The 27,714-nt window shown below is 41.2% G+C and overlaps 1 protein-coding gene across 1 annotated transcript in view; it reads right to left on the bottom strand.

The window, feature by feature from the left end:
* wdr95 (WD40 repeat domain 95) overlaps positions 1 to 27,714 on the bottom strand; it is a 120,118-nt gene that overhangs the window by 17,578 nt on the left and 74,826 nt on the right. The window contains exons 16-25 of the mRNA XM_048533637.2: positions 27,258 to 27,409; positions 23,633 to 23,735; positions 21,257 to 21,363; positions 21,093 to 21,172; positions 18,360 to 18,414; positions 13,858 to 13,903; positions 7,999 to 8,058; positions 2,616 to 2,778; positions 1,545 to 1,637; positions 84 to 142 (exon numbers count right to left, since the gene is read on the bottom strand). Of these exons, the coding sequence (XP_048389594.2) occupies positions 84 to 142; positions 1,545 to 1,637; positions 2,616 to 2,778; positions 7,999 to 8,058; positions 13,858 to 13,903; positions 18,360 to 18,414; positions 21,093 to 21,172; positions 21,257 to 21,363; positions 23,633 to 23,735; positions 27,258 to 27,409 (918 nt within the window). The remainder of the gene's footprint in view (positions 1 to 83; positions 143 to 1,544; positions 1,638 to 2,615; positions 2,779 to 7,998; positions 8,059 to 13,857; positions 13,904 to 18,359; positions 18,415 to 21,092; positions 21,173 to 21,256; positions 21,364 to 23,632; positions 23,736 to 27,257; positions 27,410 to 27,714) is intronic.

The raw sequence follows: 27,714 nt of genomic DNA, 5'->3' as shown, positions 1-27,714 counted from the left end.
TAAACACTTTATAGTGACGAATAAACATTTTGTTTGTAACCCTTAAGTGATTGAATATTCAGAAACGGTGTGTTGTAACTCACTGCAGTAAAAATACTAAACAGTTGTCCACCATGAAACAGATTCCAGAATGCAAGTGAACCTACAGGAGCATAAAATGAACACAAGTTAAAAATACAACAGTACAGGTCACAATATTAGATCTACATACAATGTACATCACGGTATGTCATTGAATGTCAAAGAAAAGCCCCAGGAGAGTCATTATGAAAAAAGTGGATTCCGTAATCAGGAATATCCAACAGAGAATTTGAAAAGGGCTGATTTTCCTAGACAAGCATTCTACAATTTCTGCAGGGACTTTTAGAAGTTCATTTCACTGCTGCCGTCAACTCATTGGCTATTCTTTCTGACATGGGTTCAGTGAAATTCTAGGCTGAATATGAGATGTGCTAAGTATTTTCACCTCCCAATCAGTATTCACCTTTCCGATAACTCTATGCTTGACATTTTCCAATCACCTTTATGTCACAGCACAGAAATAGCCCTAATCAAAGTTACATATAACATCCTCTCTGATTGCAGCCAAGTTGCTCATTTCTTTCTAATCCTCCTTGATTACTTTGTGGTCTTTGATAAGTGTTTGTCACTCCATCCTTCTCCCATACCTTGTTTCCATTGTCCACCTCAGATTTCTCTTGCTTTGTTTCATCTTTTTAGGTGATCATTGTTATTGCATTTCCAGAATAGCTTGTCTCCCTACTCTCCACCTTTATCTCAAGCATTTCCCAAGAACCTACTTTTGATCCCTCCACTTCCTCATTTACATGTTATCTATTGAAGATATCATCTAAAGATAGTTTCCATACACATTACAATAATCAGCTGGATATCTCCGCTAATTTTCTAACTACATGCTGTCAGACTCTTTGCCTAATATCCTATCTTAGATGATCCTATTTCATCCAGTTAAACATTGGGAAGACAAACATTCTTTGAAGGATTACCGGACCTGAAAAGTTGACTCTGATTTTTCCTTCACGCGAAAGGCTACCAGGCCTGCTGACCTTTTCCAAAACCTCTGTGTTTGTTCCTGATTTATAGCATCCGCAGTTGTTTCGGTTTTTATTATCATTTTGGTCTTCACGATCAATTTCATTATTCTCACCAGTCATTGTCTAAGCAAGATATTTTGACATTTAGGAGATGTTTTAGACTCCGAACAAAATTTTGACTCCACGTACATTCTATCAACAGACGACCTCCTTCCAATCGCTCTTAATTTGCTCGCATCTAACCCAGACTCAGCCCATCACCTGCTAAAGCCATCATCAAAACCGTACCAACTTGACTATTTCAATGGTCCTATTGCAAATTGTCTGGCCTCAAACTTCAGGTAGTTAAAAAAATGTCTGTATGTCGTAAGTATAAAAATGGAGTATTTTGATTACATCTTTCTCTTTCCAGATCTGATACATGTTTCTAGAAATTTCTGTTACTCTTTCAGAATTTTACAATGCGAAAAGCTATAATTCCCTGTTTACCTTGGGATCCAGTAGCAACAAGCGAAGCTCCTAATTCAGCCTTCAGTACGCGTGTCTTCAAGAATATGACTTTATTTACACTCTTATCTGCTGCTGTTGTGTGAACAATAAATATTAATGACGCCTATAAGCATCATAGACAATAGTTTTCTAAAGTTATATTTATTCTATGGATTTTTCAAATTGCATTTAAGTGAATCACATCTATGCATAATCCCCAATTTCAGTCCATAATCAAATGACAAATAATCAGTCAACATGTACTGAACTTTCCTTCCCACAAAAACAAGTGAACCCACAGTTGAACATTTTGGCAGGGAAGGAGGCTTCACCTGACTCCCACATGATCTAATTCATCATCCCTACTTAAGATAATCAGTAAAGTTGAATAAGTAGGGAAAGAGAGAGAAGTACTTCCTCTGGTGGGGTATTCAGAACATAGGGAGTATAAGGTTAAATACTGTTCAGAATTCATGGTAATATTAAGAAGTGCAAAGCAGCCCTCTTTCCCAAACGTTCACTGAATCCAAGGGCTGAATTTTCACAGAGAGTCTGTAAACCTTTAAAAATGAAGTGAGTATCCTGGTTTCAAATTTTGCTGGTGGTGAGTGAGACATCATTCAGACATGCTGCACATCCAATTTCAGCAGGGCCATATGAACCCAGTGTGGAGTTCAAACACACCCCATGTTGGCTGCTTTAACAGCCTTATCTCAATGTGGGAGTCAAGACATAAACTTTCTTTAAATGATCATAATACCATAAGCAATTAAAACAGGGGTAAGACTTTTGGCCCTTCAAGCCCACTTTGCCATACAATAGGACACAGCTGATCCGAAATTCCTCACGTCCACTTTCCAGCATTTAACCCTCGATTCCCCTACTGACCAAAAATCTGTCTATTTCAACCCTAAATATACACGAGGAATCATCTTAAATATTTTCATTTAAATGTGCAAAATATCAAAACAGTAACAGAAAAAATTAACAACAATTAACTTTTCCAGGAATTCTAAATAAAACCATTAATTGCATCACCTCAACTAAAATTCACTTGCCAATACATTTTACCTCCTCCATCCCTGCACGCTGTTGTTGGGGGAATCTGTAGATGACAATAGATATGTCCTGAGATCATGTTCCACACTATTATTTCTCCATCATAGCTGGAGGTGGCAAGCAGAGTGGGAGGACATTGGGCTATACATAAAACATCGTCCTTGTGTCCTCGTTTCTAGAAATAGGCATACAATAATCATGGTTGTGTTGAAATTAAAAGTATACATTCAATTAAATTAATGGCCTTTATTTTGTAATGCCCATTCAAGACATACATTTCATTACCTTAATGAGATAGGACATATATTGGAAGCCTATGTATTATTTTACTGAGTAATAGGAGTCAGCTTTGTAAGATGTATCATCAAGCAATAATGTTTTCAGACATATTGCTGTATTTTGAAGATAATTTAATGCCAGCATGTAGAATTTGACTTTTTTTAAGGCGGGGAGCTGGTCTTCCATAAACAGACATGAAGAATTTTTAAAAACTCTTTATTTTACCAATCATCTAATATTACTTACAGTGATTGCTTTCTCTCACATTTTTGGGATTTGTTAAAAAATAAATCACGGTCAAATTAATTTCCAGCAGTAAAAAAAGAGAATTTGCTGTTCCAGAAGGAATATTGATATAATTCTAAGTCAGGATGGTGTGTGATCTGCAGGGGAGCTTACAAGTACTCTCATGCATCTGTTCCCCATGTCCTTTAAGGTGATGGACATGATGGGTTTGGAATCTACTATGGAAATAATCAAGGCAGATTATTGCAGTCAATTTCTGTGGCTAGCACACACTGCTCCTGCTCTATGGTGTTGGTAAGTGCAATATCAATCACGTTTTGCACTAGTTGATGAAGAGCTTAAGTGTTTTTGCAGCATCATTCAAGGAGCATATTCCATCACACTCCTGACTCTTTCCTAGTAAATTGTCAAAAGATTCTGGGAAAGCAGTAAGGTATTATTCATTGTAGGCCACCCAGCCTCTGACCTGCATTTCACTGCCACAGCATTTATTTACAGTTATGTGGTGGATCCACTGAAATTTCAATTCAGTTGTAAGCACCAGGATGGCATTTGATGACGAGTGAGTTGGTGATGATATTGGGAGATGGTCCATTTTTGGAATTCACAACCTCAAAGGGATTCAAAGCACAATCATTGAACAGACTCAAACAGAAGGTGATTTATTTCTGGAGGCGACTGACATTAACAAATATAGAGATGATGGCATTGAGGTAGAAGATCAGCCATGATCTAATTGAAAGTGCAGGCTCAATGGGCTGAATGGCCTCCTCCTGTCTCTTGGTTTTGATGAATAGAAGAGAATTGTTCTTTTTTTTCTTGTTGGACAATGGGTCATTACTTACTTGGCATATATTTGGCACAGCAATGTTGCTTTTATTTGCCATCTAGAAGTCCAAACCTGAAATTTATCAGAGATAACAAGATATAGAGCTGGATGAACACAGCAGGCCAAGCAATATCAGAGGAGCAGGAAAGCTGATGTTTCAGGTCTGGACCTTACTTCAGAACTGGGGGAGGGGAAGGGAATTCTGAAATAAATAGAGAGACAGGGGGAGGTAGATGGAAGATGGATAAAGGAGCAGATAAGTGGAGAGGAGACGGACAGATCAAGGAGGCGGGGATGGAGCCAGTAAAGGTGAGTGGAGGTTGGGAGTTAGGGTGGTGGTTGGGCAGACCAGGAAGACAGACAGGTCAAAGAGGCAGGGATGATGCTGGTAGGTAGGAGGTGGGGTTCGGGGTTGAGGTGGCCTGAAGGGATAGGTGAGAGGAAGGACAGACAGGTTAGGGAGGCAGGGACTAGCTGGGCTGGTTTTTGGGATGCGGTGGGGGGAAGGGACATTTTGAAGTTTGTGAAATTCACATTGATACCATTGGGCTGCAGGCTTCCCAAGTGAAATATGAGTTGCTGTTCCGGCAACCTTTGGGTGGCATCATTGTGGCACTGCAGGAGGCCCAGGATGGACATGTCGTCCAAGGAGTGGGAGAGGGAGTTGAAGTGGTTCGTGACTGGGAAGTGCAGTCGTTTGTCACGAACCAAACGTAGGTGTTCCACAAAGCGGTCTCCAAGCCTCCCCTTGGTTTCTCCAATGTACAGGAGGCTGCATCGAGAGCAGCGGATACAGTATTAATGTGGACTTCACAAGCTTCAAAATCTCCCCTCCCCCAACTGCATCCCAAAACCAGCCCAGCTTGTCCCCTCCTCCCTAACCTGTCATTTCTCCCATCTATCCCCTCCTGCCACCTCAACACCCACCCCCATCTACCTACCAGCCTCATTCCCATCTCTTTGATCTGTCCATCTTCCCTTGACTCACCAAACCCTACCCTAACTCTCCACCGACACTCACCTTCACAGACTCCATCCCCACCTCCTTGGCCTGCTGTGTTCCTCCAGCTCTACATCTTGTTATCTCAGATTCTCCAGCATTCGGCAATTCCTACTATCTCTGAAATTTATCAGGTCTTGTTAAATTTGGAAGCATAGTCATTCAGTAAATAATAATTGTAAATGCACTGTGTGAACATCCCTGCTTTCCTCTTATGATGAAGGGAAGGTCTTTCAGAAAGTAAATGGAGATGGTTGGGCCTAGAACATGATTCTAATGAAGCAATGTCCTGGGACGGAAATGATTGGTCTTCAGCAACCACGTTCATTTTCCTTTGTGCTAGCTATGACACTAACCAGTTGAGACCTGTCTGTTTCATTTCCAGTTTGTTAAGGTTCTTTTCACAATTGGTTAAGTTCTGACTTGAACATCAGGGCACTCACTCTCACTTTAAATAGAAGCAAAATATTATAGATGCTGGAAATCTGAAACAAGCACAAAAAGTGAAGAAACTCAGCAAGTCTGGCAGCATCTCTGGAAAGAGAAACAGTTAATAATTTGAGAGATAGCAGGAACTGCAGATGCTGGAGATTCTGAGATAACAAGGTGTAGACCTGGATGGACCCAGCAGACCCAAGCAGCTTCAGAGAGGCAGGAAAGTCTGGGTCTGGACCCGTAGCGCAGCTCTCCTGCTCCTCTGATGCTGCTTGGCCTGCTGTGTTCATCCAGCTCTACACCTTGTTATCTCAGTTAATATTTTGAGTCCATTTTTACACTTTTCCTGAACTCAAAGGGATTGAAAAAATGCTAGTTATGATACTTCTGACAGAAGCAGGAGGAGCACCGAGAGGAAGAGATGATGTGGAAACCAAATGTAAAAGACATTGCGAACTGTGGTAAAAGATAAAAAAAATTTCAAAATTTGTTTGGTTAAGGTGTGAAAGGGGGAAAATGAGCCCTCTGTTGAGTACATGATAAACAAGACACAAACAAAACAAAAATTGGAGGGCAGACATCACATCATCAGGTTGTGAAGTTGTGGAATTCAACAAGTCCTTGAGCTGGAAAGTGTGTAAGCAGAAAATGCAATGTTTTTCCTTGAATCTGCATTGTGCATCTTTGAAACATTGCAGCAGGTGCAGGACCAAAAGATTAGCACGATAGCAACATGGTTTATTGAAATAGGAGAAAACTGGAAGGAAAGGGTCATTCCTTCAGACAGAACAGAGGTGTTCCACAAAGTGCACACTCAGTCTGCATTTGGTCTTCTCAAAGCAAAAGGGCAATGAGTACAGTAGACTAGATTGAAAGAAGCACAATAAAATTCTGCTTCACATGGAAGGTACGTTTGGCACGTCAGACAGTGTAGAGGAGGGTGGTGAATGGGCAGCGTTACAATGTTCACCTCACCTCAGGAATTCACTCTTTTGGTCAGATGGATGCAAGTTATAATTAGGTCCAATATCAAGTGATCATGGCAGAACTCAAACTGAGCAATGGTGAGCAGGTTATTTGTCAGCAAATGCCACTTAATAACCCTGTTGGTGACACCTTCCATCACTTTATTGGTGATTGAAAGTGGGCTAATAGGTTAGCAACTGGTTGGATTGATTTTATGGTTTAGACATATCTGAGCAATTTGCTTCATCATCAGGTAAATGCAATGTAGCTGCAATGGAACAGTTCAGATAGGTGCTGGGATTTTAGCAGCGCTCATAGCTTTTGCCATATTTAGTGTGATCAGCCATTTCTTAATATCATGTGGAGAGAAATGAATTGAGATCTGTGAAGCCGGTGACATCAAGGGGAGTCCCAAATGTATTATCCTCTTGGCATCTCTGGATGAAGATGGCTGCCAACGCTTAATTCTTGTCAATAAAATGTGTGTGTTGGGTTCCTCCATCAATGAAGAGGGGGCGTCATGCTGCTTCCTCCTCCTGAATGTGACAGAATTGCTTTTTAACTGATGCACTCATGTCAGATTACAATTGCAAATTGCTTCTGCTGTTTAGCAGACACATGGTCCTGTGCTGTGGCTTCATCAGATTATTGAGTTCTAGTTGAACCAGATTTGGTCCCTTGGCTCAATGATAAAAATGGTGAGAGATAGGCTGGAATATTTTGCTTCACAGATTACAGCTGAACATAATTTTTCTGCTGCTGATAGTCCTCAGTGCCTCCTAAATGCTGAGTCGTGAGCTGCTCAGTCTGTTCTGAATCCATCTCAATTAGCAATGTCACACACACGATTGAAGATGTCCACAGAACAGTGTATTCACAAGTTTGGTGCTTTGGTCATTGTTATCAATACTGTCACAGGTACGTGCGTCACAAAACTGGACAGACTGAGGGAGGTCAAGAACAAGTAGGTTTCTCTCTCGTGTTGATTTTCTTAGCAACTGCCAAAGGCCCAGTCTGGCAGAAATGTCCTTCAAGACTTGGTCGACTTGTTTACTAGTAGTTTCAGATTGCTGTGGGTCAAGAGTCATATACAGGCAGAACTTAAAGAGATTGGTGAAGCAACTAGGTTTTTAATGACAATCTGATAATGTTGTGTTTACTATTACTGACACAAAATTTTTATCCCAGATTTACATTCTGACCTTAATTTGAACTCACTAACTGTCATTGTGGGATTTTAATTCATGTTTCTGGATTATTAGTCCAGTCCATTGGACAACAATACAGAAACATGACTATTTTGCTAACATTCCCAACATTATACAAATTACTGTTGTCATATTTTCTTGGTGCCTGGCTTTGTCTGGCTAATTTGCATTAAGTTGTGTTTGAATTTTCTTCCACCTCTGTTTATCCCTGTTAACTTTGTCAGTAAATTCAGTACATATTTTCCTCAGGCACAGAGTTATACAAACCTGCTATGCAAATCTTGAAATGGAGGTTACGCATTGCTGATGGTGAGAACTATTGTAGAAAAATTGTGAATGCAACTATTGGTGAGTCTACACATTTTCTCCAAACTGCTTGATTCTTAAAACCGACAGCCACAGGATTCAATATAAATAAATAGTTTCCCTTACCAGATCATCCTGCCAATGTGGCTCAGGAGGCTGTGTATGATGATGGTCACCAAAGGAATCCTGGGCCATACAAAGAAAAACAGATCTTCTTTTTAAATTTACAGATTTCCCATTTGTTCTACTGTTTCAAAATAACCTTAAAAACAAATACAGCACAGTTGCTAAATGACTGTCGTTGTGCATCAACAATCACTGCAAAATTATTTTTGGAAATCGGGAGTTTAGGCCAGTGGACCCTATAATCCAAAAAGTCTAAGATTCAATTTCTGATCAATGCAATGTTGACAGATTTTAGGTAGCTACGTTGGCATTGCACAGATTCGATACATGGAGTCACATTGTTCAGACCCAATTCATCCGTGTTCATATTATACTCCACAAGGACTCTGTTCCGCAGTTATATTATTCTTGAAGGAAGAGTTATATTATCCATTCAAAGAAAAATTAATTGGCCTGTGAATGTACACCCAAGGAGTTAAATAATCAGATGGTGATCAATAATGCACCACTGTACCAGCCACATGAGGTGCTGTAAAAAGTACACACTCGGTAAAGCTCCAGTCTTTTAGAACAAAGAACAAAGAAAATTACAGCACAGCAACAGGCCCTTTGGCCCTCCAAGCCTGCACTGATCCAGATCCTCTATCTAAACCTGCTCCCTATTTTCCAAGGATCTGTATCCCTCTGCTCCCTGACTATTCACGTATCTGTCTAGATACATCTTAAATGACCCTATCGTGCCCGCCTCTACCACCTCTGCTGGCAACGCATTCCAGGCACCCACCACCCTCTGTGTAACGAACTTTCCACACATATCTCCCATAAACGTTTCCCCTCTCACCTTGAAATCATGACCCCTAGTAATTGAGTCCCCCACTCTGGGAAAAAGCTTCTTGCTATCCACCCTGTCTATACCTCTCATGGCTTTGTAGACCTCAATCAGGTCCCCCCTCAACCTTCGTCTTTCTGATGTAAATAATCCTAATCTACTCAAGCTCTCTTCATAGCTAGCGCCCTCCATACCAGGCAACGTCCTGGTGAACTTCCTCTGCACCCTCTCCAAAGCATTCACATCCTTTTTGGTAATGTGGCGACCAGAACTGTACACAGTACTCCAAATGTGGTCGAACTAAAGTCCTATACAACTGTAACATGACCTGCCAACTCTTGTACTCAATACCCCGTCCAATGAATGAAATCATGCCATATGCCTTCTTGACCACTCTAACAACCTGCGTTGCCACCTTCAGGGTATAATGGACCTGAACACACAGATCTCTCTGTGCATCAATTTTCCCCAGGGCTTTTCCATTTACTGTACAGTAATTTACCATTTTGCATCTAAAAGTATGATTATTGTGAACTGCTGGGAGCTAAGGATACAGCACTGAAGTAAGATGTTAAATTAGATTGAGAAAAATTAACTCAAATTAGAACCAGAGAAAGAGACAAGTTGAGTGAATAATTTGAAAATGAATCAGCCCTTGTCACAGTAATGAATGCATAACTGTAGCTGACAAAATTGTAATGGTATTTGGGAAGTTTGAACAGCAATGCAAACTGACATTCAATAGGTTTCGAAAAGGCATTAGTCAAGTGGAAACGGTCAGCTACAGTCTGTTTTTGGCCGGAGAGATGACAAAAGCAAAAACCGAGGCAAATTGAGAAAAATATTCAGCAACGACTCCAATCAATCAATTCACTGGATCCCCCAATAAGTTCCGAAGCCTGAGGCATACGCCTGGTGAGCATGTCAACAACTTCTTAACAAGATTTGAAAAAATGCAGCTAGAAAATGTCAGTACAGATGAAAGGCCAATAGATTGGCACACCTGGGGCTTTGCAACATGGAAATACAAAAGGAAGTAATTTGGCCAGGACAAGCTCACAATATCTTAAGCTGTAGGCACTAACAGAGCCATGAATAGACAGAAGTATACGACAACTATCCAAATGCCTAGCCTTGAATTAGTTCCTGAAACAGTTAGCAGGGTTAAAGCAATGAAACAGCAACAAAAGACACCAGCCAGGCAGGAACAACTGGATAGCTAATGCAAGACTAATCATTGAGGAAAGATGTGCAGAGCAAAGAAAGAAGACGGTAAATAAGTTACCAGAGACAGAAGAACAGGGCAAATGAGAAGGAAAAGAAACCAAGACAAACCATACCCTGGAAAATAATAATGAGCCATGCAGCAACATAAAATGTCTGAATGTGACAGTTCCCAGAGAAAAGAAATTCACACAAACATTTACATCAGGAAAAGAGTGCAAAATAAGCCTAGAACAATAAATCTGAAGCTAAAGAAAGCACGAACTGCAGATGCTGGAGCCAGAGATAACACAGTGTGGAGCTGGAGGAACACAGCAGGTCAGGCAGCATCAAAGGAATAGGAAAGCGGACCTGAAATGTCAACTTTCCTGCTCCTCTGACGCTGCCTGCCCTGTTGTGTTCTTCCAGCTCCACACTGTGTTAAATCTGAATCTAAAGCTTGATTTTGAAGAACAGAGCAACATTAACCCACAATGTGAAGCAAAGAAGATCTGGTAAATGTGTTCAAAGCGTTTTGTTGAGATGGTTGGATGCTTTGAGGATTTTTACTGTCACATCACTATTGAGTTAATTCAAAAAAAACAAACTGATTACAATATTTAAGAAGCTGTGAAATTACAAAGCAAGTCGAGATATCATGTGCAACGCAGATATGATCTATAATGAACTCAAATTCACGTTCTTGGTGGCCAAAAAGTAATTCCATGCTTGTGCCAGCACTGAATAAATCTCTTGCTGACCAGCAGCAGTAGAAGGAAATAGCCAAGACTTGAAAACAAGGACAACAACTGGAAAATAACAAGAAAGCTGAAAGTACAGAGGAACAGCTGAATGCCACTAAGGCACTGAATAGAGAAGTTATATCACAAGATGCAGAGAACAGTTTCTCCTTAAAATCAGCAGAGAACAAGCCTGGAGATAAGAAATGGAATAAATTGGATATTGTAGAGCATGCCAACTCAGCACTGAGGATAACGGAAGTCAAATTGACAAGACGGAAGCACAACAGACTAGCTCAATGTTATAATGAATAATGTTTTGAGAGAAAATATACAAGCTATAAACAGTGTAAAATGTTCCATTTCATTAGAAAAGTTGATTGTTAATGTTCTTAGATAAATATACACTGTAGGTATGCAAAAAATGGCAATGGGTGTAACAGTAACCTTGATTATAGAGGCATTTTCTTAAAGTAAGAGGTTGTTATATAATTACATTATTCATAAAGAAATAACAATATTGTAGAACAACAGAAATCATTGATTTTGTATAATAGTATAAGGGCAGTAGGAGTATACTTAGGAGGGAAATCAGGGCAAAAAGGAGACATGCGATAGCTTTGACAAATAGAGTTAAGGAGAATCCAAAGGGATTCTACAATTAATGAAGAACAAAAGGGTAATGAGGGTGAGAATAGGGCCTCTGTGATCAGCAAGGTCACCTATGTGTGCAGCTGCAAGAGATGGGAAGATACTAAACAAGTATTGTGCATCCGTATTTACTGTGGAGAAGGATATGGAAGCTAGAGATTGTGGGGAACAAAATTGCAACATCTTGAAAAATGTTTATATAACAGAGGTGGTGGTGCTGGATAGCTTAAAATGCATAAAGGTGGATAAATCCCCGGGATTTGATCAGGTGTATCCTGGGACTCTGTGGGAAGTGACAGAAATGATTGCTGGGCCCCTTGCTGAGATATTCGTATCAATGATAGCCACAGGTAAGGTGCCAGAAGACTGGAGGTTGGCTAATTTGGTGGTACTATTTAAGAAAGGTGATAAGAAAAAGCCAGGGAACTATAAACTGGTGAACCTGACATTGTTGTTGGGCAAGTTGCTGGAGGGAATCCTGAGCGACAGGATAAACATGTATTTGGAAAGGCAAGGATTGATTAGGGATATTTAACATGGCTTTGTGCGTGGGAAATCACTTCTCACTAATTTGAGTTTTTTGAAAAAGTGACAAAGAGCATTGATGAAGGCAGAGCAGTGGACATGATCTATATGGACTTCAGTGAGGCATTTGACAAGGTTCCTCTTGGTAGACTGGTTAGCAAAGTTAGATCACTTCGAATAGAGTGAGAACCAACTAATTGGATACAGAACTGGCTCGAAGGTAGAAGACAGAGTGGTGGTGGAGGGTTGCTTTTCAGACTGGAGGCCTGTGACCAGAAGTGTGCCACAGGGATCAGTGCTGGATCCACTGCTCTTTTGTCATTTATATAAATGATTTGGATGTAAACATAGGAGGTATGGTTAGTAAGTTTGTAGATGATACCAAAATTGGAGGGGTAGTGAATAGCAAAGAAGGTAACCTCTGAGTACAATGGGATCTTGATCAGATGGGCCAATGGGCTGAGGAATGGCAGATGGAGTTTAATTTAGGAACTGTTAGGTGCATTTTGGAAAGGCAATCAGGATAGGACTTATACAGTTAATGTAAAGATCCTGGGGAGTGTTGCTGAATAAAGAGACCTTGGAATGCAGGTTCATAGCTCACTGAAAATGGAATTGCAGGTAGACAGGATAGTGAAGAAGCTTGCCTCTGTTGGTCAGTACGTCAAGTACAGAGCCGGGAGGTCACGTTGCAGCAGTACAGGACATTGGTGAGATGCTATTGGAATACTGTGTGCAATTCTGGTCTCCCTGCTGTAGGAAGGATGGTGTGAAGCCTGAAAGGGTTCAGAAAAGATTTACCAGGATGTTACCAGGGTTGGAGGGTTTGAGCTACAGGGAGAGGCTGAATAGGCTGGGGCTATATTTCCCTGGAGCGCCGGAGGCTGATGGGTGACCTTATAGACATTTACAAAACCATGAGGGTCATGGATAGGCTGAACAGACAAGGTCTTTTCCCTAGGGGGGGGAGTCCAAAACTAGTGGGCATAGGTTTAAGGTGGGAATGGCAAGATTTAAAAGGCATCTAAGGGCTACTTTTTCACTCAGAGGGTGGTGCATGTATGGAATGAGCTGCCAGAGAAAGTGGTGGAGGCTGTTTCAATTACAACATTTAAAAGGCATCTGGATGGATATATGAATAGGAAGGGTTTGGAGGGACATGAGCCAACCACTGACAAATGAAACCAGATTTATTTAGAATATCTGGTCAGCATGGCCAAGTTGGACTGAAGGGTCTGCTTCCGTGCTACATATCTCTGTGACCCTATGACTCTAAACAGACGTCTGAGATGCCAGTTAGTGTTGCACTGCAGTCAGGCACCAAGCCATAAATGTATCAGTGCAGCTGCACGACGGGAGCAGCAAGAAGCACACTCAACGAAGTCAACGTCCAAAAGTGATTACTTCTAACAACTGGGAAACAGAAGGCATAACATCTTTCCCACTCAATTCTCCATTTCTCTCTATTCACTTCCCATCATGCCTGCATGCAGGCTTTACAGATTATTAAGGACAAGTAAAAATTACAGTCTCAGGTTCTGCTCACAATTCAACAATCCTATTTGGAAATGCGTGTAGCTGAATACTGCATAATATTGGGTTCAAACTCTTGTTGCAAGTCCTATAATTCCCTACAACGTTGTAGCAAGTTATAACAGGAACCACTGCCCAGGGAACTGGGTCGAGAAGGTTATTGCAATCCAGTGCTCTAGCTGTGATCACTGGGAGACATGTCTGTAGTAAAGCCAGCAGCAAGAAAGCAATAAATTCTTGCCAATGTAATTGATTGAACAATGACTGTACCATGTCCATAACCCAACCTGATTGAGCAATTTCTTTTTATACTGAACAGCATACAAATATTTGGAAAGCAAAAACACTTAACACCATATATGCACAAACAATACTCACACAGTATATACTTATTCTTCTGTCCCATCCGACAGCGAGCACATATCTGCAAAGGAGTTCAAGAGCTGTGGTTGAGAAATGCACTGCAGTTTAAAAGCATATCTCCAAAGCAAAATTGTTCACCGATTCAAAAAAAAGTTGTGTGTCTTGGTCAACTTAGAAGAAGCTCTCAGTCTGTCTTTGGTTGAAAAAACTTTGGTTATGCCATTTAAAACATAATGTGCAATTTGGAGACTCTCATTGAAGAAATGAAATAAAACCAAACAGAACATATGGAATCATAGAAATGTACAGCACCAGAGGAAGCCATTCTGCTTTTCTTTATAAAAGCATGCATCTAGTGCCATATGTCTGTTCTTTTGTCTATTATCTCAAATTCCTCATCTTCAAGTATCTGTTCAGCTTCCTTTACAATTATTTATGTAATCAGCTTCCCAGTTCCTCTTATGAAGTGGAGATGCTGGTGTTGGACTGGGGTGGACAAGGTCAGAAATCACATAACGCCAGGTTATAGTCCAACAGGCTTATATGAAAACTTTAGCTTTCGGAGGCTTCTTCCTTCTTCAGACTAACACCTGAAGAATGAGGAAGATGCCGAAAACTTGCATTTTCAAATAAACCAGTTGGACTATAACCTGGTGCCATGCAATTTCTGATCATATTTTTTTCAATAAAGTTCAACAATTCTCTGATAAAAAGATGTTCTTGACCTCCTGATTTGACATTTTGCCAATTATCTTGAATTAATAGGTTTTAGTTATTTTTAGTTATCCATCTAGTTTCCAAAGCAAACAGTTCTTATTTATGTCTTAATCAAATCTTAGCCTGGGAAGCACTACTGGATCACCTTTAAGCCTTCTTTGCTCCAAAGTGAAGATGCTGAGATCTCAGTGTTCATCTGCATTTTTTAGGATGGTACCATTTATAATAAACTGGGAGGACTAATATGGAAAGGCAAAGAGCATCAGCTAACATTTCTCTGCATTGAATTCACTCTACGATATATCTGCCTATTTCACCATTTAGCCTACGTTATTCTAAAACCTATAACTTTACTACTTCATCATGAATTACGTTTTCTGCAAATGTAATAATGCTGCTCCCTACACCAGAATACAGGTTGTTTATAACACTTACAATGTAGAGCAGTTCGTGGGGTGGAGGTGGTGGCACTGGCTATCTCAGTAACCATGTTCTAGTATACTGTCACAAGCATCTTCTATAGCCTCCTCTTCTCAATACGCCAGATTTGATTTTTCAAATCCAATGTGGGAATCAGGAGGTGGGACTAATCCTGCTGTCACAGTCCTGGGATTTTCCATCAGCCATGGCTTTAATTGATGTTGAGAAATGGGCAACAGGTCAAGAGAAGTTCAAGTATGAGTTGATTCCCAAACAGCCTGGTTAAAAAGTCCATCCAAAACAACAATGTGTGGTTCTTCCAATGGAATCAGTGGTGAAGGATGACCTGCACCAGGAAGTCTATAGGAATGTCAACATTCTGATCAATTTAAGCCAATGCCCTCCTTCAAGTTATCCATTATCCACTGTATGAGCCCTATTGTAACAGCTGGAAACCACTGAAAAACCTATAACTCTCCAAAACAAACAGGCTTCTCAAAGCATCAGAGATAATGGGAACTGCAGATGCTGGAGATTCCAAGATAATAAAATGTGAGGCTGGATGAACACAGCAGGCCAAGCAGCATCTCAGGAGCACAAAAGCTGACGTTTCGGGCCTAGACCCTTCATCAGAGAGGGGGATGGGGAAAGGGAACTGGAATAAATAGGGAGAGAGAGGGAGGCGGACCTAAGATGGAGAGAAAAGAAGATAGGTGGAGAGGAGAGTATAGGTGGGGAGGTAGGGAGGGGATAGGTCAGTCCAAGGAAGACGGACAGGTCAAGGAGGTGGGATGAGGTTAGTAGGTAGGTGATGGAGGTGCGGCTTGGGGTGGGAGGAAGGGATGGGTGAGAGGAAGAACAGGTTAGGGAGGCAGAGACAGGTTGGACTTGTTTTGGGATGCAGTGGGTGGAGGGGAAGAGCTGGGCTGGTTGTGTGGTGCAGTGGGGGGAGGGGACGAACTGGGATGGTTTTGGGATGCGGTGGGGGAAGGGGAGATTTTGAAGCTGGCGAAGTTCACATTGATACCATTGGGCTGCAGGGTTCCCAAGCGGAATATGAGTTGCTGTTCCTGCAACCTTCGGGTGGCATCATTGTGGCACTGCAGGAGGCCCATGATGGATATGTCATCTAAAGAATGGGAGGGGGAGTGGAAATGGTTTGCGACTGGGAGGTGCAGTTGTTTATTGCGAACCGAGCGGAGGTGTTCTGCAAAGCGGTCCCCAAGCCTCCACTTGGTTTCCCCCCACAGTGGTCGAGAACGCCCTTGACCGCGTCTCCCACATTTCCCGCAACACATCCCCCACACCCCGCCCCCGCCACAACCACCCAAAGAGGATCCCCCTCTTTCTCACACACCACCCCACCAACCTCCGGATACAACGCATCATCCTCCGACACTTCCGCCATCTACAATCCGACCCCACCACCCAAGACATTTTTCCATCCCCACCCTTGTCTGCTTTCCGGAGAGACCACTCTCTCCGTGACTCCCTTGTTCGCTCCACACTGCCCTCCAACCCCACCACACCCGGCACCTTCCCCTGCAACCGCAGGAAATGCTACACTTGCCTCCTCCTTCACCCCCATCCCAGGCCCCAAGATGACGAACCATATTAAGCAGAGGTTCACCTGCACATCTGCCAATGTGGTATACTGCATCCACTGTACCTGGTGTGGCTTCCTCTACATTGGGGAAACCAAGTGGAGGCTTGGGGACTGCTTTGCAGAACACCTCCACTCGGTTCGCAATAAACAACTGCACCTCCCAGTCACAAATCATTTCCACTCCCCCTCCCATTCTTTAGATGACATGTCCATCATGGGCCTCCAGGAGTGCCACAATGATGCCACCCGAAGGTTGCAGGAACAGCAACTCATATTCCGCTTGGGAACCCTGCAGCCCAATGGTATCAATATGGACTTCACCAGCTTCAAAATCTCCCCTTCCCCCACCGTATCCCAAAACCAGCCCAGCTCATCCCCTCCACCCACTGCATCCCAAAACCAGTCCAACCTGTCTCTGCCTCCCCAACCTGTTCTTCCTCTCACCCATCCCTTCCTCCCACACCAAGCCACACCTCCATCACCTACCTACTAACCTCATCCCACCTCCTTGACCTGTCCGTCTTCCCTGGACTGACCTATCCCCTCCCTACCTCCCCACCTATACTCTCTCCACCTATCTTCTTTTCTCTCCATCTTCGGTCCGCCTCCCTCTCTCTCCCTATTTATTCCAGAACCCTCACCCCATCCCCCCCTCTGATGAAGGGTCTAGGCCCGAAACGTCAGCTTTTGTGCTCCTGAGATGCTGCTTGGCCTGCTGTGTTCATCCAGCCTCACATTTTATTATCTTGGATTCTCCAGCATCTGCAGTTCCCATTATCACTAAGACATTGTTATCATACTGGACTACATTTTCAATATTTTAAATGTACTGTACCATTTTCATTTCAATTTCTCTTCTAGCTCATCTAAGGCTATCCACATTTACAATGTTGACCTTTAAGTTAATATCTTGCCAGTTGGCTCATATAACAATACAACAAGCACATTGTCTAAGAGGTACTTACTTCATCCAAACAGTCATAATTCTCTTAATAAACACAGTTCATGCTCCAGCATTTCATGATAGAAGGGAGACAAAAGTATTTTTTACACCTTTTAAACTCATCTTGCCTTTAATCTCTGATTTATACCTCTATGCAGCTAGTATAAAATGAAACAGTTGCCAAAATCTCTGCCTCCCTGAAAATTAAAACTCTTACTAGGAATGAGCCCTCAACACCCTTAAGTGCTTCTTTAACAATGGCAGACCTGTTCAGGGTTTTGTCTCCACCCCAACCATTGCGAAAATGGCTGAAAGTGGAAACAAAGGTAGTACTTTCAATTAGGCTGCCAACTTTTTCCAATCTTGTCTTTGATTCATCCTGTTCTTGGCCTGTCCTGAGATTAAATTATCTCATTCCTTCAGGTGCAGCTACTTGCAGTGGTATTGTTTTTTTCAAGGTGCTCTTCACTAGAGGAACATACCTGCACAGCCCTTTAATCACCTGCAGCAATTGAAATACAAAAACAATATTCAACTTCCTCCCTGCTGCAATAAACCACTAGCTGACAGAAAACTGACCTGAATAATTCATAAGGGCTGGTCAAACATGTTTTGAGTGCATTAGCAGTAACGTCACACCGGAAGCAAAGCCCTTCTGCAAAACCACCAATGGGAAATGTTCCATCCCAGCATATAAAGTGGTCTCTGCCCCTTCACTTCAGTGAAGTTTTCAAATGAGACAGAAGGATATCAACAGGAACATTTACAGCAAAGAGTGATGCATCATCAAAGATGGTTTGGAGGATATTTTGTCAAATGCTTCATACTCACTTATTTTTATGCATCTCCACATAGATGCAGTCACAGATTTCATCACATCTGCCCTCTGTAAGGACAATTTTGAGATTGTTACATTTTGTTCAAAATGGACATTTTTGTAATATTTAAACACATATTTTTTGCAAATTATTTGTGAACCCTTGGAGATACTGCTGCTGCAGATAAAAGTTATTTTGTGATCTGAGACAGGTTGTTTCCAATTGTTGTCGCAAACCAGATTATCTAATGATTGAAAGGTACTTCTGGCTTTATTCTGACATACGCTTTGTCATTGTATGCAATATCACTACAGAAGAATGCAGTTCTAACTTCCTTATTCTAAATGATTCCTTTCTTGACTGAGTAGTCAGTTATAAAAATCATGTAAGTATCTGTGTGTAGAAAACACATAAATACGGACGCATGATTCAAGGCCACAAGATCGTGTTGTAGCTTAATGGGTGGATTCCTGGTCATTCACCTTGGTCACATGCCCTGCGCTCCACTGCCACAACACTGTTGATGAGGAATAGGGCCTCTTAATCAGCCACTTGCTCCAAAAAGAACACACTGTTTTAAGACTTAAAATGAAGCAGATGCTAATGAAGGGAGAAGAAAATAAAACTCTTTTTAGAGAAAAGAATACAGGCAGCACCAAAATGAAACATTATAAGAGTCGAAGTCTAGCTGTGAGTTGGAAAGGAGATTAAATCCAAATTCCCAAAGAGAAAATTCCTTGGAAGGAGATGAAACCTCTGCGGGTGATGAATCTTGGCTCTCACAGCTATTTGCTTGGAAGACTCTCAATTAATTCTAAGCGAGCTTACATTTTTTGACTACTTTGTTGCTGTGTACATACCCTGTTCTGTTATATGCTGTTATTTTTTATTGCTGAATTGAGACATCTGAAGTGATTTTTTTTTCCGTGCAGATAAGCAACTATTGTAAGTTTAAGAGATGTTAAAAGTAATCTGTTCATTAGCATGGTAAAACATGTTAGATCCTAAGCCACAAATCCTTGTACACTATTCTGATAGCAGTTATTTGAGGGTCAATTGAGTTATACATTCTCAGGTTTTGATCCTATTTATTGTGATAGCCCTTGAGCAGGGTGGCTAATGTTCTCCCACTTTTCAAGAAATGAGGGAGAGAGAAAACAGGGAATTATAGACCAGTTAGCCTGACGTCAGTGTCGGGAAAGATGCTGGAATCAATTATAAAAGATGAAATTGCAGTAACAGGATAGGTCAGAGTCAGCATGGATTTACAAAGGGGAAATTGTGCTTGACTAATCTTCTGGAATTTTTTGAGGATGTAACCATGAAAATGCACAAGGGAGAGCCAATGGATGTAGTATACCTGGACTTTCTGAAAGCCTTTGATAAGGTCCCACATTGGAGATTAGTGAACAAAATTAGGGCACATGGTATTGGGGACAAAATACTGGCTTGGATTGAAAATTGGCTGGCTGACTGGAAGCAAAGAGTAGTGATAAATTCGTCCCTTTCAGAATGACAGGAGGTGACCAGTGGAGTACCACAAGGTTCGGTGCTGGGACCGCAGCTGTTTACAATATACATTAATGATGTAGATGAAGGCATTAAAAGTAATATTAGCAAATTTGCTGATGACACAAAGCTGGGTGGCAGTGTGAAATGTGAGGAGGATGTTATGTGAATACAGGGTGACTTGGACAGGATAGGTGAGTGGACGGATGCATGGCAGATGCAGTTTAATGTGGGTAAATGTGAGGTTATTCAATTTGGTGGCAAGGACAGGAAGAGAGATTACTGTATCAATGGAGTCAAGTTGGGTAAAGGGGAAGTACAACGAGACCTAGGTGTTCTTGTACACCAGTCAATGAAAGCAAGCATGCAGGTACAGCAGGTAATGAAGAAAGCTAATAGCATGCTGGCCTTCATAACAAGAGGAATTGATTATTGGAGCAAAGCGGTCCTTCTGCAGCTGTACAGGGCCCTGGTGAGACCGCACCTGGAGTATTAAGCGCAGTTTTGGCCTCCATATTTGAGGAAGGACATTGTTGCTATTGAGGGAGTGCAGCATAGGTTCACGAGGTTAATTCCCAGAATGGTGGGACTATCATATGTTGCAAGTTTGGAGCGACTGGGCTTGTATACACTTGAGTTTAGAAGGAAGAGAGGGGATCTGATTGAGATGTATAAGATTATTAAGGGATTGGACACTCTGGAGGTAGGAAGCATGTTTCCACTGATGGGTGAGTCCAGAACCAGAGGATACAGTTTAAAAATAAGGAGTAGGCCATTCAGAACAGAGTTGAGGAAAAACTTCTTCACCCAGAGAGTGGTGGACATATGGAATGCTCTGCCCCAGAAGGCAGTGGAGGCCAAGACTCTGGATACTTTCAAGAATGAGATGGATAGAGCTCTTACGGATAGTGGAATCAAGGGTTATGGGGATAAGGCAGGAACAGGATACTGATTGTGGATGATCAGCCATGATCATAATGAATGGTGGTGCTGTTTCGAAGGGCCGAATGGCCTACTCCAGCACCTGTTGTTGTTGAGCCAGTGCATCCATTGTCACATGGGTATGATTCTCGTGGAGGGTTATTGAAGGCCTCCTTCTTCATACTTTAGCAGTATAGTGTAATTCATGTAATATCCTACAGGATGTTATCATCATCTTTAAAAGTATCTATATTGTCCATGGTATGAAATCTAAATGCTTAAAAAGAGACCTTTCAGCTTTTTTGACATAATTTACCTTTCCTTAATATTCTTAAACAGTGGCCATTATTATGATTCCAGATCTTCAAACATCCATCTCTTCCTCCTGTAATAAGTCTACATTATAAAAAAAATTATGAGCTTCCATATTGCTAGACCAGTCAACAAGGAATGGATATGTAAAAAGTAGCAAATCCTTACCTCCTTCCACTTTCATCAAACGTCATGCAGCAAATAGCAGAATCACCATGAGCTCCACTAAATTCAAATATAAGCTTTCCTGTATAAAGGTCCCAGACTTTGACCACCTTGAAGAAAGCAGAAATAATTTTGTTTCATTTTGTTACTCCTGGCATTAACTGATTTCTCCAAAATATAAGTTCACTCTTAACTTTTCAAATTTGTTATATATCAACAGACCTTGTGTGGCATTGCTCACAATACTATGTCTAACTTTACTTTGCTGTGAACAGCCACAGCCACCCACATGTGCACCTGCGGGGAGCTGGGTTTAAGTGAAATCTGTTTGTTACACATTTCTAATTGCTCTATGGTCAAGCACCCGCAAAATAGTAGGATAATAGAATAAGGTCAACATTTTATCATGTAGGGCACCACACCAGAGTCACTGATCTACAATGAATCACCTCTGTCACTTCCTGAGGTAATCTTACTGCTTTGGGGTTTGAAAAATCACAACTCTATCTGTTTTTCATGGATTCCTGTGGTTGCACTATTTTACATAGGGGCGGCACAGTGGTTCAGTGGTTAGCACTGCTGCTTCACAGTGCCAGGAAACTGGGTTTGATTCCATCTTCAAGCGACTGTCTGTGTGGAGTTTGCACATTCTCCCTGTGTCTGCATCAGTTTCCCCCGGGTGCTCTGGTTTCTCCCCACAATTTAAACTTGTGCAATTTGGGTAGATTATCCATTTTAAATTGCCCATAGTTTCCAGGCTTGGTGGATTAGCCATGGGAAATGCAGGATTACAATGATGGAGTGGGTCTGGGTGGGATGCTCTTTGGATGTTGGAATGGATTTGATGGGCTAAAGAGCCTGCATCCACACTGTAGGGATGCTACATTTAGAATATAAAATGTTCCTTTGACCATTATATTACTTATCATTTATAATCTGGAGAATGTAAAATAGGGTGTGACATTTGAAAATCTCCAGTCCTGAAGATTTTTAAAAGGCCATGGTCAATTTCTCTCAGCAATTTGGAATCTGTCTCATCCAGTCTCGGTAACTTGAAATACCATCAGTCTTTCTAATCCCCCTTCTTTATCATTTATTATCTCAACTACTAATCCTTTCATGATGACATGCAATATATTTTGAGGCTGGATCATTATGTATTTTCAAGGCTAAGCCAGACATTTTTTTTAATCAGTAAGGAATCAATGGTATGGAGAAAAGTTAAGATTATCAGATCAGCTATGATCCCCTGATTGAAAGGCAGAGCAGACTCTGGGCTGAATTGCCTACTTCTGCTCCTACGTTCTTTCGTATGTCATGTGTAGGTCCCCTTGTTGTTCCCTAATTGCTCCCATCCCTCTCTCGGCATTCTTGTACTACTTACATGGCTGTAGAAGACTTCTGAATTTGCGTAATATCAGCTGCTCCTCCTTTCCTTTAAAATAAACTCACATGCACAAAAGCCCATTCAAAACTTTAAAACTCCCTCAAGTGTACAATTCCTTATTAAAAGGAACAAACAGGTTTGTAATCACAAGCCTACAAAGACAGATAATCAATTAATAACATACTGATGCATCAATTAAATTGTGATCCCCATTGTTGTGATAGCAGCATACTGCAGGAGTAATCCAGCAGCGGTAATGTCATAATGATAGCCTTAGGATTATGTCAGCAAATGTCTCTTAAGTCAGTCTGTCTTTTTCCTGAATTGGACATACCAAGCCAGGAAACTCAACTCCCTCTACTTGCCTTTAAGGCAAAATTCATGCCCAACGTTTCAGGTTAATGAAATAGTAGGAACTGCAGATGCTGGAGAATCTGAGATACCAAGGTGTAGAGCTGGATGAACACAGCAGGCCAAGCAGCATCAGAGAAGCAGCAAGGCTGATGTTTCAGGCCTAGGCCCTTCTTCAGAAAAAGATTTTTCTGAAGAAGTGTCTAGGCCTGAAACATCAGCTTTCCTGCTCCTCTGATGCTGCTTGGCCCGCTGTGTTCATCCAGCTCTACAACTTGTTATTTCAGGTTAATGACCTGTTTTCCCAAATGGATGAAAGGTCATGAACTTGAAAATGAACTTCTACAGATGCAGCCTGACCTACTGAATTTTTGTAACATTTTCTGCTTTCATTTCAGATTTCTAGCATCTGCAGCATTTATCAATCGAGCTTGAACATGTATTTTCCTGTTTTCTCTGTCTTGTTCCCTGGATTATGTGCAAGATCATTTTGTTACTTTTCAGCGCCTTCAATATTTCTGCTTTTTATTTAAAGTACAGTTTTATTTTATATTTCAGTACCGTAGAAGCTTTTTTTCAAAAATCACAATCGACAGTATCAGTAGGTGCTACTACAATTATTTACCAAAACACTAACTTACAGATCCTTCTGAACAAGTGACAACCTGCCGGAACTCATGACTATATTTACAGCAGAGAGCTGGCTCATTATGGGAACAGATGTGGTCTGGTTTGGCCTGAGGTCTGTAGAATATCAGAGAAATAGAACAAACATGAAACATTGGCTCAGTATTTCATTTTGGTATTTCATTTAAAAGCAATATTGAGGTAACCTTATTCATTACGTTCCTCAAATTAGGGAAGTGTTCATCCTGCAAGTCCTCTTGAAATGCAAGGATGAGGATCTAGTACAATGTGATATTGCCCTGCTCTAGGTATGATGGTCTTTCTCATTGCAACATTGGCTGAAATATGTTGGATAGTGCCTTTAAAATGGTGATTGGCTCCCAAATCCAAATTCCCAGCCTTCCCACCATTCCCAATGTTATGGATTTTCACTGACAGTGGATCTGCCCTGCAAGTCCTCAACATGGACTCCAGACCTCATGAACTGTCATAGCATCAGGTCAAACATGGGCAAGGAAACAGCCTGATTATCATCTACTGCCCTCCCTTGGCTGATGAATCAGTATTCCTCCAGGTTGAACACCATTTGGAGGAAGCACAGAGGGTAGCAAGGCTACACAATGTAGTCTGGGTGGGAGACTTCAAATTCGACCACCAAGTGGCTCAGCAGCACCACGACTTACTGAGCTGTCAAGTAGCTACTAAACTGGGTTTGCAACAGGTAGTGTGAAAAACAACAAGCAAAAGAAAAACTTACTTGACTTCATTCTCGCCAGTCATAGAATCATCTGTCCATGGCAATATTGGGAGGCAAGATCACTGTACAATCTTTGTGGGGACATATTCACAATGAAGATACCCTTCATTATGTTGAGTGGCACTACCACTATGCTACATGACCAGATTTCAAAACAGATCTAACAATGCTACAGAATGGTGCATCCAGAAAGTACCATAAGCCTTCTTGAACCACTGCAGTCTTTGTGGTATAGCGATACTCACAACTCAGAGAGAGCTCCATGATATCGACCTAGCAACTATGAAGGAACAGCAATACAGTTCCTAGTGAGATCTGGTGTTTTAAAATCTGACAGTCCACCTCTGTATCCACACTCCTTGCATGTTCTTCATCACAAAATGCAGTGTGAACTTGATCCTTGCATCAAAAGGACAGAGTAGTATGTGAAGTTATTTCATGATATGCAGGTGGGTTTTCCTGGTGTCACCTAAAGACTTGGTCCATAGCATACATTGCTGCACAGATATTTCAGTTCATTTGTAATTTTAATTCCATTTACTTTATTTTTAACCTTTCCATCAATGACTTCTTAGTTTATTCTTGTCTATGCTCTTTATTCCTGCTCAACTTACTCACATTCCTTTATGCATATGAGTAATTTATAAAGTTAAACATAAGCACAAAAAGCAAACATGGGAATAATTATAATTAGCATGAGCTTTCACTGTTGGAATTTGGAAAATGAAATAGCAAAGGATTAATGGGAATGGAAGTCTCAGTTCTAAGTGAAACAACTTCAATTGTCTCAACATAAATAAAGCTGACCATAATTTATCCCAAATTAGTGAAATTTGACCCAAGTGGTTTCCCTTGAGTGAAGATACCATATCCTGCCAATTTCTTCCAGATAATTACAGCGTTGAGCTACAGAATAAACTCCTGCATCTTCCGAACTGTGAACTGATCATCTTCACTGTAAAACCTACATTTTAACATTCCTTACTCTTCCCTTACCAGTTATGGTCTAAATTCATAACAGGCACAAGCACTCCTCATTTTGCCATAATGAAAAATATAATGTGCTCTTGACCTAATTCAGTTTTTGCAGAAATAGTGCATTAAACATATGGAGTGAGCTTTCCATAATTAAAATCAGATGCAAAACAGCATCAGGAAATGGGCCATTCAGTTGACCTCACAATTAACCATGTGTTTCATGGTCTAATTTGGTCTTCTTTAAACCTTTCTTCCTGCAAATCCAAATCTCTCTCCACTCCAGCTGAGTCATCAATCAATCCTCTCTGATTATTTGAAATAATCAACATATCATCAGCACTAGGTGGCAGTCTGGAACAGTTGTGTTTCAAATAATGGGATGGAATGACTGATATAAACACAAAGATGGCAAACAAAATGGCAAGTACAAGTGGGTGCAATTACTGCTACAAATATCCCTAAACCAGAATGAATCTCTGACGACATGGCTGCCATCACTACATTGCTTGTGCAGTAATGTCACACCGCATATGCGTGAGCCTATCAGATCAATTTAAACTGATTGTTCATGGAATTGTTAACATTTTAGAGATTGCTAGGTAAGTGCTATTCCACCACAGAATCACGTCTAATATTGGTCCTTATGTTCTGAGTTTTGTAAGTATGGTTGGTCGAATACAGTCAGTACTCTGCTGGTTGCATAAATTTGAGGCAACGTGCCATTTGTTCAGACTCACCAGTTAGTGGCCCATGCAGCCCACTGTGAGGCATACAGTCTTGCAGAATAATTCGAGGCAGATGGGACACTCTTCAGGACCAAAACTACAGCCTTAGGCTGATCTTTAGGCAATGATCTCTAATATTTTCAGGAGGCTTTTGGCAAGGTCCCAGATAAGAGGCTAGTGGGCAAAATTAAAACACATGGGCAAGAGGGTAACATATTGGTATAAACTGAGAATTGGTTGACAGACAAGAAACGGAGGAGTAAACGGGTCTTTTTCCAAGTGGCAGGCAGTGGGGTAATCTGGGCTTGAGACCCTGCTATATATAGTATATATGAAGGAACAAAATGCAACATTTCCAAGTTTGCTGATGACACAAAACTGAGTGTGTTTGTGAGTTGTGAAGAGGATACAAAGTGATTTAGAGAAGTTGAGCAAGTGGGCAACACTAGATGCAGTATGTGGATAAATGTCAAGCTCTACACTTTAGTGTGAAAAAGCAAAAAGGCACAATATTATTTACATAGTGATATGTTGGTAAGTGTGGATGTACAAAGGGTTCTGTACTCAGACAATGAAAGTAGATAGGCAGGGGCAGCAAGCAATTAGGAAGGCAAATGTTCTTTTGTCTGTATTGCAGGAGGATTTGAGTTTGGATATGAAGATGTGTTACTGTGTTAAAATAGGGTCTTGGTGAGGTGAGAATTAATGCGGTTTTGGTTTCCCTGCCTAAGAAAGGATGTACTTGCCATACAAGAAGTGCAGTAGAGGTGTATAAGGCTGATGCTAGGGATATACAAAATTCTAACAGGGCTGGACAGACTAGAGCAGGGTGAATATTTTTTGTGGTTGGAGAGTCTCGAACCAGAGGCCACAGTCTCAAGATATGAGGTAGGTCCCTTAGCGCTGAGATGACAAAATATTCCTTCACTTAAAGGGTAGAGAACCTGTGGAATTGTGTCCCACAGAAGGCACTGGACATTAAGTCACTCAATATATTCCAGAAAGAGGTTGATACAGTTTTAGATATTGGAGGCATCAGAGCGTATGGGGAGAAAGCAGGAACATGGCATTGAGACAGAAGCTCAGCCATGATCATATGGAGTGGCACAGCAGGTTTGAAAGACTGAATGGCATACTCTTGTTCCTAGTTTCTATATTTCTATGTTCAAAGTGGCTCACTGTATCCTTAGATGGAGCAGCGCAACACCTTCTGCAGCGATGCAAAGTCCTTTGAGACCTGGGACATAGTGACATGCAGATACATCTCCTTTAATTCGACTGGCTTTTGAATTGGCTGTGTACAAGCAACTTTGGTCCTCAATATCCCAGATCTAGAAACAGAAAAAAATTTCCAAGTGAACAAATTAGACCCATTTAATCTAGAGTCCGCTATTCATAAACTTCATAAAATATTTTGAAATTACTACATCTCAGAAAAATTAATGATAGTTTTAACAGATAACTTGGCCCAAGGAATGAGTTGTAACATCAGTGTGATTTTTTTTCATCTTTCGCACACCTACTACATTTCATTTTACGGTGAAGTTGATAATGTAATTAGGGTTGTTTAGAGAATGGTGAGAGTGCTCACCTCAACTCATCTCCCCTTTTACTGCTAGGGGATTATTCCTACGGT

This window comes from Stegostoma tigrinum, chromosome 6 (genome assembly GCF_030684315.1).
Source record: "Stegostoma tigrinum isolate sSteTig4 chromosome 6, sSteTig4.hap1, whole genome shotgun sequence".
NCBI classification, from domain to species: domain Eukaryota; kingdom Metazoa; phylum Chordata; class Chondrichthyes; order Orectolobiformes; family Stegostomatidae; genus Stegostoma; species Stegostoma tigrinum.
This window is presented reverse-complemented; position numbering and strand designations above follow the sequence as displayed.